This window comes from Pezoporus occidentalis, unplaced genomic scaffold (genome assembly GCF_034315485.1).
Source record: "Pezoporus occidentalis ecotype Australia unplaced genomic scaffold, CSIRO_AGI_Poc_V1 ctg57, whole genome shotgun sequence".
Classification (NCBI taxonomy): Eukaryota; Metazoa; Chordata; class Aves; order Psittaciformes; family Psittacidae; genus Pezoporus; species Pezoporus occidentalis.
The window spans coordinates 5,052,542-5,066,789 of record NW_026915910.1 but is presented as its reverse complement, the minus strand read 5'-3'; the positions used below and the strand labels follow the sequence as shown (position 1 = coordinate 5,066,789).

Below are 14,248 nucleotides of genomic sequence, written 5' to 3'. Positions count from 1 at the left end.
AGGAGATGAGATAGATCGATAGATAGACAGGACTTTTAATTCTTGTACTGCCAGAAGCAGACCTGTGTATGCTGTGCATAGGTGAGTTGCTTCCCCGTTATGAATCTCTCTTTTTCCAACTGTAAATGTGCTTTATGGTATCCCTTTTATAAATTCTCTCCACAAACCTGTGGTACAGTATGTCTGGTGTTGTATTCATATATAGCACCTGGTACAGGGCCTTTTGCATATTGAATTGCAGAATCACTGTCTCTGTTGCTTCCTTGTAGGATATGTATTACAGCATTCCTTTCCCTGATTGTTTTTATCTTGGTAAAGTCTAAGCTTTTTGTGTCAGAAGCTGGTTTTTTTATCATGTTTACAATGGTGATCAGCTCTTGATTGTGGCTTCTGATATTTTTGAAGAGCACAATCTTTCCTTTTCTATGCTGGGCACCACTGTGTTGAGCTGTTTTTTCTTTCTTAAAGGAGAGGGCCTCGAAGAGGGGAACAGTGTCAATAACAACATAGTGATTAGCCTTTCTGGAACCGATGGTTTATCCAACATTGAGACACTGTCACCAGCAGGGATATACATCAGGGCTCCTGCCAACCACATCAAGGTAAGAAGTACATGTATAAAACCAAATGTTTCCTTTCTAATCAAAGATATTAGGAAAACAAGGAGATTCATTTTTCTGGGAGATCATATACACAATGTTTCATTCTTGGCTGAGCTGTCAGAAACTATGCTTGTGGTGGGATATTGAAACAAGTGTATATTACAAAATAAATTGTATTCATGGGCAAATTTATTACTGAATATTTTACAGCACTTGAGTGGAACAAAATATTGCAGTGAGATCCTTCATCCTGGGAAACTTTATTTTTTAATACTCATGGATTCATAAAAACTGGGAAAATGCCTAGGCTCAGCTTCTTTAGAATTTAAAAAAAAAAAAAAAATCATTTCAATTTTAATGGACTGATGACAAGCACATGAACACTCAGCTATATCAAATGTGCCCCTGTCTGGGTATAAAATGACAACTTATGTACAGTCCAAGATTTACATTTCAGGGTGAGAAGGCGAACGTGTTCCCTGTTCTATGAAAATGACATTGATTTTAAAAGAAATGAAGCTTCTGTTTTCTAAATAGTGATAAAATATTGAAATCTCAAAAAGCCCTCACATCAAAAAGTTGAGTGCAGTAAAAATCTTTTTATTCACTAATTCTCTGATGCTTTCTTTTAGTTCATACATTTTTGTCTTGTTCAAGTCGCTTACATTTTAGAATAAAGAGTTACTTTTAAGACTTTCATGGAAAAAAATATGATTTCAAATCATTAATCCTTCTCAACTATTTTAAGTCTGGAATTTCATTGAAACTGACCTTTCTTAGCACTGTTTCAGTTGTGAAAAATGCACATTTTCATTAAAAAAATAAATCTGAACCTGTTCTATTACTAACCCACCGAAACCAAATCAATTATTAACAGTATGTGAAGACCTAGTTGCCCCTGGGCTTCTGTTCCAAGAGGAAAGAATTGCACCTAAATTTGAAGGTGAAAAAGAGACCAACACATTTCCTATGTTAGAATGAAGACGATATTACTTAGGAAGAAGGAGAGAACTTTTATGCAATTCCCTCAAGGGCATATTTATCATTTTTAAGACCATCAAATATGGTTAAAAAAACAACAACTAGGCAGAATCACATGAATTTCAGCTCTGCTAAACACAGACTTTTGTACTATCATGCACTGACTTACCCTGGAGCTACCTACTTGATCGCCATTGGCTCAGCTTTTGAAAAGGTTTACTTCAATTATCTCTATGGGTACGTGTGAACTGACTGTGGTTGGTTTTTAGCACATTTGTTTAGCTCTCTTGGTTCACATGTCTTCATAGATAACCCCAAAGCTGCATCTGTGGCTGCATACCTGAACACTGAGGTTAAGTCTGCTCTCCAGATGTGTGCTACTCAAGGCAGAATAACAGATGGCCCTTGGAGGGTTGCTGATAAACCTCATTGTCATCGGTCTCTCAGAGTGGGCTATTTGAGGTATTTCAGCAACAAACGAAAAATATGAGGAAGTTACCTAGCTTAAAATTGTTATTAGTTGCACTTACTGTTCTACAGCACCTAGCAGTGCTCAACAAAAGACGTGAAAGGACAGGGATATTATGAGAAAAAGTCACACGTCTTCCAGGCAAGACACTTGTGTCTTGTGGACTTTTTCTTAGTACAGTATTAATCATTAAATGCAAGGGATACTGGTCCAGGACCAGCATCATGATGTTACAGAGTTTCAGCACCTTTTAACTGATTGAATGGCTCAAGAACTGGACATTGCTTTTTAGGTAATTTAATAAGGAGGTTTGAATGGGAAAGGCTCATCTTCTCATTCCCTGGTTTCCAGGCCATGAAATGGAATATAGAATTTTCCTCCTCTAGATGTCAATGTTAAGAGATTGTTAGGTTTTGTGTTTGCTTGGTGAGTCCTTCAATAATATTTTCATAGCTCCTCAATTTACTTGGGAGCCTAAATTTGCATGGGTGACTGAAGAGCTAAAATTTCCTCAAAAATTGGTGATCTCCTAAGCAGTGTTGAAATTGGGACAGCAGTCACTCAAACCTGAGCCTGCAAAGACATTTGGAGACCCAGTTCCCGCTGGTTTCCATTTGACTTAAGCTCTCAAGTGCATTTGTGAATCAGGCTGTTAGATAAAATTTTATACTCATATAGTATAAGTGGAAAATGGTTATTACAAGATTAGTTTGTGTTAGGCTTTTTTTTAGTAAAGTATGGAAGCCCTGGTTATTAATTTTTAGTGTCTTAATACAATTTCATTAGTAGACTGGTTTCTTGCCTTTTAGATGTTAGCAGCATGAACTGAAGATGCTCCTCTTTGATATTGGCTCTTATGTTACTGAAAGGCATGCCTTATAGTCCTGGTTTTCTTTCTGCGTGCAGGAATAGAAAATGTTTTTTTATCTTTTCCTCTTGGTTCCCTTGGACTCACTGGGTCTTGGACCTTTCATAGTAGCTTCCTCTTCATAAGCATTCAATGCCCTTAAATCCCAGAGCCAACATGCAGACAACAATATACAGACTGGGCCTGAGAAATTCGACAAACATCCTTCCTTTCCTTTCTTGCTGTGGTGTTGAGGACCAGGAAAAAGCTTAAATGAATGAACAGGGTGGAGACCAGCCTGTGTTTCCATGTCAGAGGAGTCACTGATGGTCACACCATTGACAAATGAGTTTGTCTCCCAGTACCACCCAACAAAGCCATTCTCCACGGTGCTAAAGAGGGGAGGCTACATCTGTTCCATGTCAATTGTTTCTCAGCATTTCATCCCTACTGAGATCTTTTCTAAAACCATTTGCAAGGTGAGCACACATTCAAGAGAACCCACTGGGGGTACTGCTTGCATCCTGCCAGGTTTTGAAACTAAGGGAGAGGTGCTGGGCACACTCTGTAGAGCTTTTATGTCATCTTTATTGTCAACAGTTTAAGTTCTAACTATCTAAAAGAAATTCATGAAATATTTACATTAGCAGTGTTGTACAGTTAAGAAACACTTAAAATGTCAGCCACTTTATTTTACTGACTTGCAATGAATACCTGCAGGTATTTGGCATGCTCAGAAAGGTAGTTTCTCTCTGGAATTTTGGTTGCATGGATGTTCGTAATACACTGACTTCCACAAAGAATTGATTTCCACACAAAATTCCCCGCTTGCCTAAAACCCCTGCCCTCCAGCCACTAGCTGGCTGAATAAATATGCAGGTTTTTCCTTATGAATCATCTGTAGAACACGGGATTGGAATCATAAGTAAAAGATCCTGCAAATAATGTGACTGGACTGCAGAAGTATTTTGTTAAAGGAAAAGGGTCTGTGGCTGTGCTTTCAGAAAAAGCAGCAGTTTTACCAGGGGACAGACAAAGCAGTGCTTTGGGTATTGATAGTTTGTTGCTTGACAGATGTCAGAGATCACGACTGCAGGGAACACACTTGGATGGGTCAGAAGAAAGTAATTTGTATATGGAGGCTTTCACCTCTAGGTCACCAGGCTCAGCTTTGATTTGGACCATAAGGGACCAAAAAGTCATTAGTGTTTTAACACTGTCCAGTGACTATGAATGGCAGTGGTGGGTGTCAGTCCTGATCTTAGAGAACAAGCTTTTCTTATAGCTGAAAAAAAGATCATCTTAGAGTCCGCTTGGAGAACTGGATAGCTCCAGAGAACAAATAATCTTATCTAAGGATAGACCAGAAGAATTTACCTCTGCCCCATGCAGAAGAATAACATATGCCTTATGTTTTCCCTGGAAAGGGAGCCTAAGTTTACCAGTCTGGACTTTAGCATAAAACTTTTACACATCTAAGGTAGGTGAGAGGGACTGTGCTGAGATGTGCATGTGAAAACATTGCTATATGGGCACCATGGGCACCATCCAAAACCATCTAGGTTTGGCTGCTGTCCAAATGAATCAGGTAAGAGAAGTTTATTTCCCTAGAGTAGAAAAGCTCGTAAACCACTGTGTATAACTCAAATAACTCACTTGCACCAGACTGGGTTGCTCCAAGTCCTGTCCAGCCTGGCCTTGAACACTGCCAGGGATGGGGCAGCCACAGCTTCTCTGGGCAACCTGTGCCAAGGCCTCACCACACTCATACTGAAATTTTCTGCCATTTGTTTCTATTGAAACAAACTGTCTATTGTTTCTATTCTTGAGAACAGTTTTTTGAAGACTGGCCCACAGAGTAAAACAGGACAAGACTGAGGACACAGAAGCAAGGTACCAGTTTCTACCAGCCAGACTTAAGGAGACTTTGAATGGATTTCAGCTGCAATTTTACTATGGGTTTTTCTTAAATTTATTTTAATTTCCAGAAATCTGTTGTAATCATTTTTCATAGTCACATATGTTTCTCTGCAGGGTAACACAGTGTGTGCTGCTGGGTATGGCTATTTGTTTCATCTCTCTCCTGAGAGACCATCCAAAATGCCTCTCCTGTCCTTCAGTGAGAATGTAGCTCATTCCTGCACAAGGTACTTGGGGATTTCTGGTTAAAGAGATTTTCCTTCAGTGCATTGTAATGTTAATGTTAATTGCAGTAGTGACCAGAAAAGGCTTTTTCCCTCCTTTCAGGATTTTCTTTTTTCCCTAATTTTGTGCGATTTTAGGGCTTCCTCTTTTGTAAGCAGAGTTCTCCACAGCAGATCAGAATCAGTGTTTGATAGCGTATGGCTGGGCTGTTTTTCAGGGCCTGATTACAAACGGTTTCCTAGAATTTTCAATGCACAAGCCCAATTTGTTAACTTTCACTGTTTCCCAGTGTTGTTAACCACCAATTTACCACCTCGTTTAAATGATCCTGATATAGTTTAAGGTGCCACATTTAACACAATTCGTCATCAACCATTTAACAGCAAAACACTGAAGCATGTGCTCATGTGTTGAATTGAAAGCTCATTTTAAAGTATACCAGACATTTTGGTCAGAAGAGGGTGGCATTCAGGAGAACAGGTACATTATTTCTTTCTTACACTCCTCTTTGAACATCTCCTTCATGCCACCATTAGAGACTTGACACTGGCTTATACAACCTGGAGTGGTATTTCTTACCTCAAGATGCTTTACATCATAGCAGCATGAACACTCAGCTATTAGAATTTGGCCTCTAATTAAGTAGATTGAAACAACTAATCACTTTCTAGTCTAATGGCATAAAAGATGCTGTTTGGATGTCAAACGTTACATAGAACTGCTGTTCCTGCAGCATCCAGGAATGACAATTTATTAGAGCTTTTGGCTGTACTTCCGTAAAAGAGAAACAATAGTAAAAAAATGTATTATACTTAAAGTCAGTGGACAGAATCACCTAAATTCTCAGGAAATTTGGATATTAATCTCAGAGAAGGTCAAACCAAGGTCTGCATTCAGGAAAGTGTACCTTTAGTATGCACACCAAGTTGGAGGAATCCAAGGTATGGAAATTCCTTATCTGTCCAGATTCATGTCAGGCTTATCTAAAGGTGATGTGGATTGAAAGCTGATGAGCCTCTCTGGCATGCTTAGACCTCTAAAATAAATATTGCTATCCACCAGGTTTTGATTTTGGATTAAATGATAAAGTCTCAGTCAGAGAACTGTTACAGATGTAAGATTTTAGATATTGAAATGATTAATAGGAAAATCTGCTCATGAATACAGGTGCTGTAAAGAAACAGTCTCCTTTCCTTTCTTTCCTAAACAGGTATGGGTTGCTGGTGTACCCAGAGTATTTGCCAGACAGCCCAAACAGACCTGTTCAGTTCAACAGCTTCAGAGCCTGGAGCTGTCAAGGTGGAGCACAGGTATGTTTGTCCTGACTGTCCTCTGCAATGCTCAGGATCTTTACAAGTATATGACCTCTACATTGACATCAGCTTTTGCATGTCCATGTCCCTCAGATGAAGGCTTCTAGTTTGGTGATTAAGCCAGAAACACAATTTATGTGAGTTCTTACTGCTTCAGTGCAGAATCAGTGCTGCTTTCATCAGCAGCCAGTGTCCTCTGTAATCAGATAGCATGTTTCTGCCACTATAACTGCAGAATCTTAGAATGGTTTGGGTTAGAAGAGACTTCAACACTCATCTAGTTCCAATCTCCTTGCCATGGACAGGGACACCTTCCACTAAATCATAGAGCCAAACAAATCCTCTCAGTGCATCTGAGATCTTCTTAAAGATTGCACTTGATAGAGGATCTGTTACTTTCATATAGCTAATGGTTTCCATAGGATTTTTTTCACCCATGTTAAAAATTTGCTCCTTTTTATTTTGTTGTTGTTATTTTAATTTTTATAGCTTCATTTCACAGCAATTGTAGCCCACCATCACAGAATCATAGAACCATAGAATGGTTTTGGTTGAAAGGGACCTTAAACCTCACCCAGTTCCAACCCCTTGCCATGGGCGGGGACACCTTCCACCAGACCAGGTTGCTCCAAGCCCTGTCCAACCTGAGCTTGAACACTGCCAGGGATGAGGCAGCCACAGCTTCTCTGGGCAACCTGTGCCAGGGCCTCACCACCCTCACAGGGAAGAACTTCTGCCTATCACTGATTAAAAAACCCACACCACTCTTTATTATCTGATATTTTATTCCCAGTGCTTGGAGGCTGTGGTCCTTTTAACTCCTGTTTGATGACCTGAACAGATTGTATGTGTTTCTCTGTAAGGCATGTTTTATAGTTTAACCCATTTACAGCTCTTCTTTTGAAGGTGTCTAATTGTTCAGTGTGGGCTTTCTTTTCAGGCTGGTGCATTTTCTTTCTGGAAAATCTTATTTCTATGAAAAGAAATAAAATGAAAGGATGTTTTGCAATTTTGTTTTTGTGTTTTTCTTAGTTTAGCTTGCAATTTCTTTCTATGTTACTGACCTAGCATACATGAATAAGTTTATTCTGCTTCTTTCCATGGACTTCCTCTAGGAACAGTCTTATTGCTGTTAGATCACTGCAAGCAATACCTCTAGTTATTTTCAAGGCATCTTTCTGCTACAAACATTAACATCTTTACCTTTCTATTCTGTCCAGTAATAAACCCCAAAATATTTAAAGCACTTTTATCCTATTACCGATTCTCAGTTTGATTTTTCTTGCATACTATTCCTTTTCTCTTTTAACACAAAAATAAGTTGGCAGAATATAAAGAATTTTGTATTTTTAACTAAAGCAGAAATAAAAAATTAAGGGGAGATGCTCAAATACTAAATACACGGTCAACACTTGTTGTTTTTGCACTTTCCTTATTATATTGTAAGTAAATCAGAATTATAAATCATACTTGTTTTTCTAACTGTTGTTCCTTTATTATGTTTTTATATAGATTTTCAGTAGCAGCAACCTTGAACTCCAAAAGTTCCAGATTTATGCTTGCAAAGACTTTGGCATTGGCATTGACATTGTAGAAAGCTTGGGAAACACTTCTGTAGCTGATAGTGTTTTAACTGGACACATTGGGCAAAAGGTAAGCACTGCAAGAATTATTTCAATGTCTCTTAAGTGGCACAGCGACCTTTCAAACAGGAATTTGGAGAAAAAAGAAAGCAATCTGAAGAACAGCCCCTTCTCCATGGCAACTAGTTTGTGTGTAAAGGTAAATACTTAAGCCCAGCTCCAAGATGAGGTTTAGGCACTGATCTGTTAGGTTTGCCCTCAGCTGTCTTCCACTCCTTGGAAAAATGATGCCTTCAGTGATGCTTTGAAGCATAGAGTGCCAGGTTGAATGGGACTTTGAGCAACCTGGTCTAGAGGAAGGTATTCGTGACTCTAGCAGGGGGTTGGAACTAAATAAGCTTTAAGGTCCCTTCCAACCCAAACCATTCTGTGATTCTATGATTCAGCAGCAACACCTGCAAGGGGCATTAATTTGGTGGTGAAACAGAGAAACTTGGAGCTTCAGCACCTCTCTTGTAACCTTCTACAACAAAGGATTTTGTTGCTTCTGCTGGCAGCAGCGGAACAGAAATAGCATTTGATCACCTGGATCCTTCATAATTTTCAGGCGCTTCATTCATACCAGCTGATGGTTGAGTTGAAAAACATCAGTTGGTGAGAAACCAGAGATTACATTCTGCACAAAAATCCAGCTTTTTTTTCCAAATATCTTTGTATTTCAGTATGAAAATTTTGAAGACTTTTTTAAAAACAAATTTGAAACAAGAACTCTGATTTCTTTCTATTTGAATTTAGAACTATTAATAGGTTATATATTATAGTGCAGATTCATGTATATTCTTTATGAAACATCATTCAAAAGTAGAAAGAAAATCACGCTTCTCTTCAACTTAAGAGCTGAGGGATTGTAGTTGGACAATTGTTAATTTTTTTTCCCTACACGTGTTTTTCCAAGATTGACATGGTCTCCAAAAAAACTTGGAATTTTACAGAACCTGAATTTCTGTGAGAATTATTTTTTTTTAAACAAGATTTTCTAACAGAAATTCCTATATAACTTTTGCTGTAATAAACAGGCACCATTTAACCATACTCAACTAGGTTTAGTTTAGTGATTTGAGAATAATCATGGGGAGCAACAGATTTGATTTGTATCCTATTTAACACTTTGGTTTCCTCTGCTCTCTCATACCATCATCAGTCCATTTGGAAAACAAAGTGTTTCTTTTTTACTTGAGAAGGAAAAATGTCATCAAAATGTAACATGTTTATGCAGTAAGTATGATCTTTCATTATTTCTTTAGGCAGCTGGACAAAGTCCTTTGGGTGCTACCTGGTTGTTAACAGATTAATAACGTGGATAACAATGGAATTTTACTTACAACTGGCCACAGCTGCTTGTTCATGATTTTGAGGTCTTTTTTTTTTCCCTGTTCAGTTTTCTGTTGTTGTTTATGAAATTAATTTTCTCTCTGACAGAAAAAGAGTTTTAAATGATTTTTCTTTAGAAGCTCACAGAAAGAAACATCTGTAGTATGTCTATTGAAAGTATGTAGCTCAGATCAAATCCTGGCTTCACCAGTCCAACCTTGCAGCATCCCAGTGACGCAATGAATTTCTGTCAGACACCAAAGGGTGGATGTCTTTGTTTTTGCTTTGCAGGATCCATGGAAGGGCTCCAATGTTGTACTTGTTAAGAGATTTAGAGGCGCTCAGCTGTGCCTTGTTTCTTGTGGTACCCCAGGGGGGTGATTATCTTTGATTATCTCATGATAAGAGCCTCCTTGTCATAATTTACATCTTAATTTATGTAATTCTCCCTTTAATAATGATGTCTCTTTAATATCAATTAAAACTTTATGACATTAATTTAATGGGAACCTTGGATGTTCTTCTCTTCTAGCCCTTCCAGTTTTTCAAAGAAACACTTTAAACCAAGATTGTTTACTGAAAAAACTGGGGCTTTGATCACTTAAATTTTTAGTGGCAGGGTTATATTTCGGGGCCTGTAAAGCGAAGGGAAAGACTTTCGTTAGCTTCCTAGACATTCAGCAGCCTTCTCCATGCTTTCATAAAGCAACTCATTGTCCTTGTGAAGCCTTTTGAGAAGAAGCAATTCCTCCTGAAAAAGCAGGAGGTCTGACACAGGTGGCACACATGAGGAAGAATGTATTATTTCACACTCTTTTCCTATTTGCTGTTTAAATAAAACAAAATAACTAAAATAATAATAATAAAAGAGAGAGGGGGTGGGGTGTAAAAACAGGCAAGTGTAAGCAAAAAAAATAATAGAGGTTTTGTGATTAATTTGTTACCAGAAGCCAGGAATTTCTCCTTAGCAGTGACTTCAAAGACGTCCCAAGGACCAGGACCAGATGTTTAGGACTCTGAGTGAAAAAAGTGATGGAGCTACTGTCTCTTAATGACACTGAAGAAATAATCTGCAAATTAGCAGTGACATGCACTTTCCCTGCGTCATGGCCTACAATCACCACAAAATCTATTTTTTCCATTGTGTTTGCCATCACTTGTTGGGAAACTTTCCACTTCTTGCTCTGATAGACCCTGAAGTCAACTAGAGCTTTGAAGACAGCCTAGATTAAATGCTTTCCCCCCATCCTAAATCACACAAGAGGGCTTTAAATCTCAGCAGTCAGGTTTTTCTTAGAACAGAATTTAGAACAGTTAGCTTTGCAGAGAAGAGAGATTTCCTTCCTGCTGGACAAGACAAGGTAAAGAGGGCTGTACGCAAATCTGCTCACTGTGCCTTCCAGGCAGATTCTTCCTTTCCTCCCAGCAAACATGCAATTTCCTTTCCCTTTAAATGTCCAACTGTAATTGCTGCACAACAACCTGGACAAAGCAAATAAGGCAACCACTGTTCTTAATGTAATACTGTCACATACTGCAAATGGTGAATTAAACAGACATTACTTGTCAGAATTTGCAAAGCAATAGCCCAGATTTGTCCTTCAAACAGTATACATTGCCCCACAACCATGGTCTTGAGTATAGTCACATCCTTGTGTCCCATACGCTGCATCCTGGACTCATTAGACTTGGAGATTCACATGCTGGTGTTTCCCAGTGTGCTTCATTTCTTCATTGCAGGATAGGACCTGTATGTCAGCAGGACTACAAACTCCCAAAAGATACCAGTTATTCATCTCCAACACAGCTTTCAGGAACTTTGATGTGAACATTTGCACAGCAATCAAGACTTGTTCTGGCTGTTACCAAGGGCAGGGTGAGTCTGACTTATACTTATTTAGCAGGGTTTCAGCAGTCCCTGGCTTCCTCATATTCTAGATTCAGATGTTTAGAAATTCATAATTTCCACAGACAACCACTGATATTTCAGCTGAATCCTACAAAAAGCACCATATAATGACAAAGAGTACTGGCATAAAACTGGCATAGTCTTGCTTCTGTAGTCTTGTCATGACATTTGCTGTAAATGAATTATCAAGAGCTAGGTTTGGAGGTATTTGCATACCTGCTCTCCTTAGGTTTCACTGTATTAATAGTTCTCAGAAGTGTCACTCTCTATGTTTCACTTCCCCAACAGGGACAGATGATTAATAGTTCTTCGCCATTCACAGGGAGGTGGGGCATGAGACGATGATATGTAGATGTACGATAAATGCTGTGCCATGTGTGTAGCTCAGACGAACTGAGAAAATTCCTGAGCTGGGCTTGTAGAGAGATGCACAACAAGCAGTTTTCATCGATACTCACCCTCTTTAGCATGTGGGTTTTATTGATATTGCTGGTGGGCTGAACAAGAGCTGCTCTGCTTGGAATTAGCTTTATCACTTAGTTGAAGCCACATATCACAAGAATTTTTAAGACAAAGGTAGCCTTATTTTTGCACTGATTTCATTTTCCCAGTAGAAGGTGGCTTTATACACTGACTTATTTTTGCTTCTTCATTTTGGGAAGTAGAATTTCTAGAGTGATGATTTCTTTAATAGCTATGACACAACCTCACAGAATTTCACCAAGCTCCTACCTCAGGCCAGCCTAAACCTTAGGTGAATTTGCCTAAGATAATATGTAAGCTAAGCATCCTTTTGAGCTTTGAAGAAGAGTTATCCGAAGGCTCTTTGAAGAATGTTCCAACTGCAATTACCTCTTAAATATATTTTTATATAAATGAATACTGCCCTACAAAGCATGACAGAGAAAAAGACTTCAGGAGGAGAGATCAAAGGACAGGAAGAATAGTAAAATCTGACTTACAGAGGCTACAACTGAGAATAGGATAATCGAATAGGAATCAGTGTGGTGCATGAACATTCATGCCAAAGATGCCTTGTTATGGTCCATGGGGCAATGTTTTTCTGACATTTCTGGAAATATTAATGTGCTCAAAAACTTTCTGTGCTTTAACCCACAAGAATATTCCTCCTTTTTGTAGCTGTTTGTGTTACAGTAATGAAAAGATCCTTCAACCACACTTTTCAGCCAAGGCTTTGTTGTGCCAGGTACTGTACATGTGCACACAAGTATATTTACTCACACAGAAACAGTCCTTATCTCTAAAGAATTTATCTTATAAACAAAGCAGAAAGGATCTGTAAGAATCACTGTTTTGGAGACTGTTAACTTTTGGCACTGGGACTTATGAAGGAGTGTTTGGAGTCACTGGGGAGATGCTGGTAGGACCAGGACCAGCACCTGGATCAGAGAATATGTAACCACAATTCCTGTCACAACAGGTTGGACCTGTCCGTAGTAATGGCAATTCCTGTGAATATCTGTATTTATCTGTTTATTTTCCTGAACGTCCCCTTCTTGTTGACTCAGCAGACATTTTTCCAAAGTGAAGGTGAAATGAAGCTGATTTCTTTTTCTCCAGAGATAACTTGACATCTTGAGGAGGTCAGTCTGTTTCTGAAATGCTGCTTGTTCTCTCCAGGTGGGTTTACAGTCAGAGCTGAACGTATGACCTTCATCAACTCACCTTTCCAAGTGTCCTTTCCCTTTCCTCATTCTGCCATCCTTGAGGATCTGGATGGCTCTGTCACAGGGCAGAAAGGAAGTCATCTCCTCCCTTCCACAGATGTCCTTGAGGTATCTTGCACAGCCAGTGCCAACTTCAGTCAAGCCTCTGGCGGCAGTGTTTGTGGGAGTGATCTTGTTTTCCACCGTATGTCTCTTCATTTGTAAGTAACCATTCCACTTACAAGAAGTCAGCATGGGTGTTGCTTGCTAATCTTATATATTGAGCTGCTACCTCTGGACGCAGTCCCAGGACTTCTGCCTCTCTGCTGGGTCCTAAACCAAGTTAAAAGCCTGAGCACTGGCATACATCAGCTCATGTTTTTTTTCCATATGTTCTCTGGAGCTAGTTTTTTTCTGGCTACTTATTTTGTCACCCAGATAGTTCTCAGGCATGGTTTCAGACATAGCAGGAGGACCACCCCCAGCTGGCAATTTGGATGTAGGCATCATGTTTTTAGGAAGGAATTTAGTTGCATAGACAGCTATGAGGATTATGCATGCCAGTTGGCCTCTAGGCCAGAGAACAGTCTTTGGCTTATTTTATTTATAAATTTAGATACAGCTTCCTGAGTTCAATTTTTTTTTTCTGATATTCTCAGCAAGCTGCTTAACTTTCTTACCTTGGTGTATTATCTATAGTCTTGGTTCCTATCCATAGGTAATTCTTCCCATGTTAAGAGGGCCTTGAAGTGAAGGCTGTGGTGTGTTGCTATTTTGACACTCTCTGAATTACCAGGGGGATATAAACTGGCTTTTGCAAAAATAAGAGTCCAGCTCAAGCTAGATACTGATGCTCAAAGTGAGGTTGATGACCAAGCCCCAGACATTTGGATTTAGTGGGCAAATTGCAAACTTTGCAGAAGGGCAAGGATCTCCTGCAGATGCTGTGTTAGATCTGGCATGTCACAGCAAAGTTTTTGATTGCTTGGGACAGCTGAAGCAGCTATGTCTCTGTTTCTCTTATCTTTCTCTTAGGGGGAGGTCAGGTGAATTACTTTTTGGGCTTCTACTGACGATACTTACTATGATGCTAATGACTGTAACAGGCATTTAGTCACTTAATGCATATTTAAACATCAGTAGGCATTTAGATGTTTCAATCCTGAATTGAATGACAAGTTTTTCTTCTACCTGTCTTCGACACAGAAAATAAGACTTCTGCAAGCAAAGGGAGTGTTTTTCACATCTGTACATAAACATGTACACATATATTCAAGTCTGTCTCTCTTTTAGAATGAAGGCATCCTAGTTTCAGCTGTTTATACTGTTAAAGGCTCATAATGGTCCCTGGCATGATTTTG

At 39.1% G+C, this 14,248-nt stretch overlaps 1 protein-coding gene across 9 annotated transcripts in view; it reads left to right on the top strand.

The window, feature by feature from the left end:
- The window catches only part of PKHD1 (PKHD1 ciliary IPT domain containing fibrocystin/polyductin), a 250,411-nt gene that overhangs the window by 123,736 nt on the left and 112,427 nt on the right, over positions 1 to 14,248 (top strand). For 8 of the 9 annotated variants that reach the window (XR_009968457.1, XM_062638531.1, XM_062638532.1 and 5 more), the window contains exons 42-47: positions 469 to 602; positions 4,934 to 5,046; positions 6,255 to 6,354; positions 7,870 to 8,010; positions 11,052 to 11,187; positions 12,862 to 13,108. Coding sequence is in view for 8 of the 9 variants with exons in the window: in XM_062638531.1 (XP_062494515.1) it covers positions 469 to 602; positions 4,934 to 5,046; positions 6,255 to 6,354; positions 7,870 to 8,010; positions 11,052 to 11,187; positions 12,862 to 13,108 (871 nt within the window). In the remaining variant the exon portion in view is untranslated. The remainder of the gene's footprint in view (positions 1 to 468; positions 603 to 4,933; positions 5,047 to 6,254; positions 6,355 to 7,869; positions 8,011 to 11,051; positions 11,188 to 12,861; positions 13,109 to 14,248) is intronic. The other variant, XM_062638533.1, reaches the window with a different exon arrangement.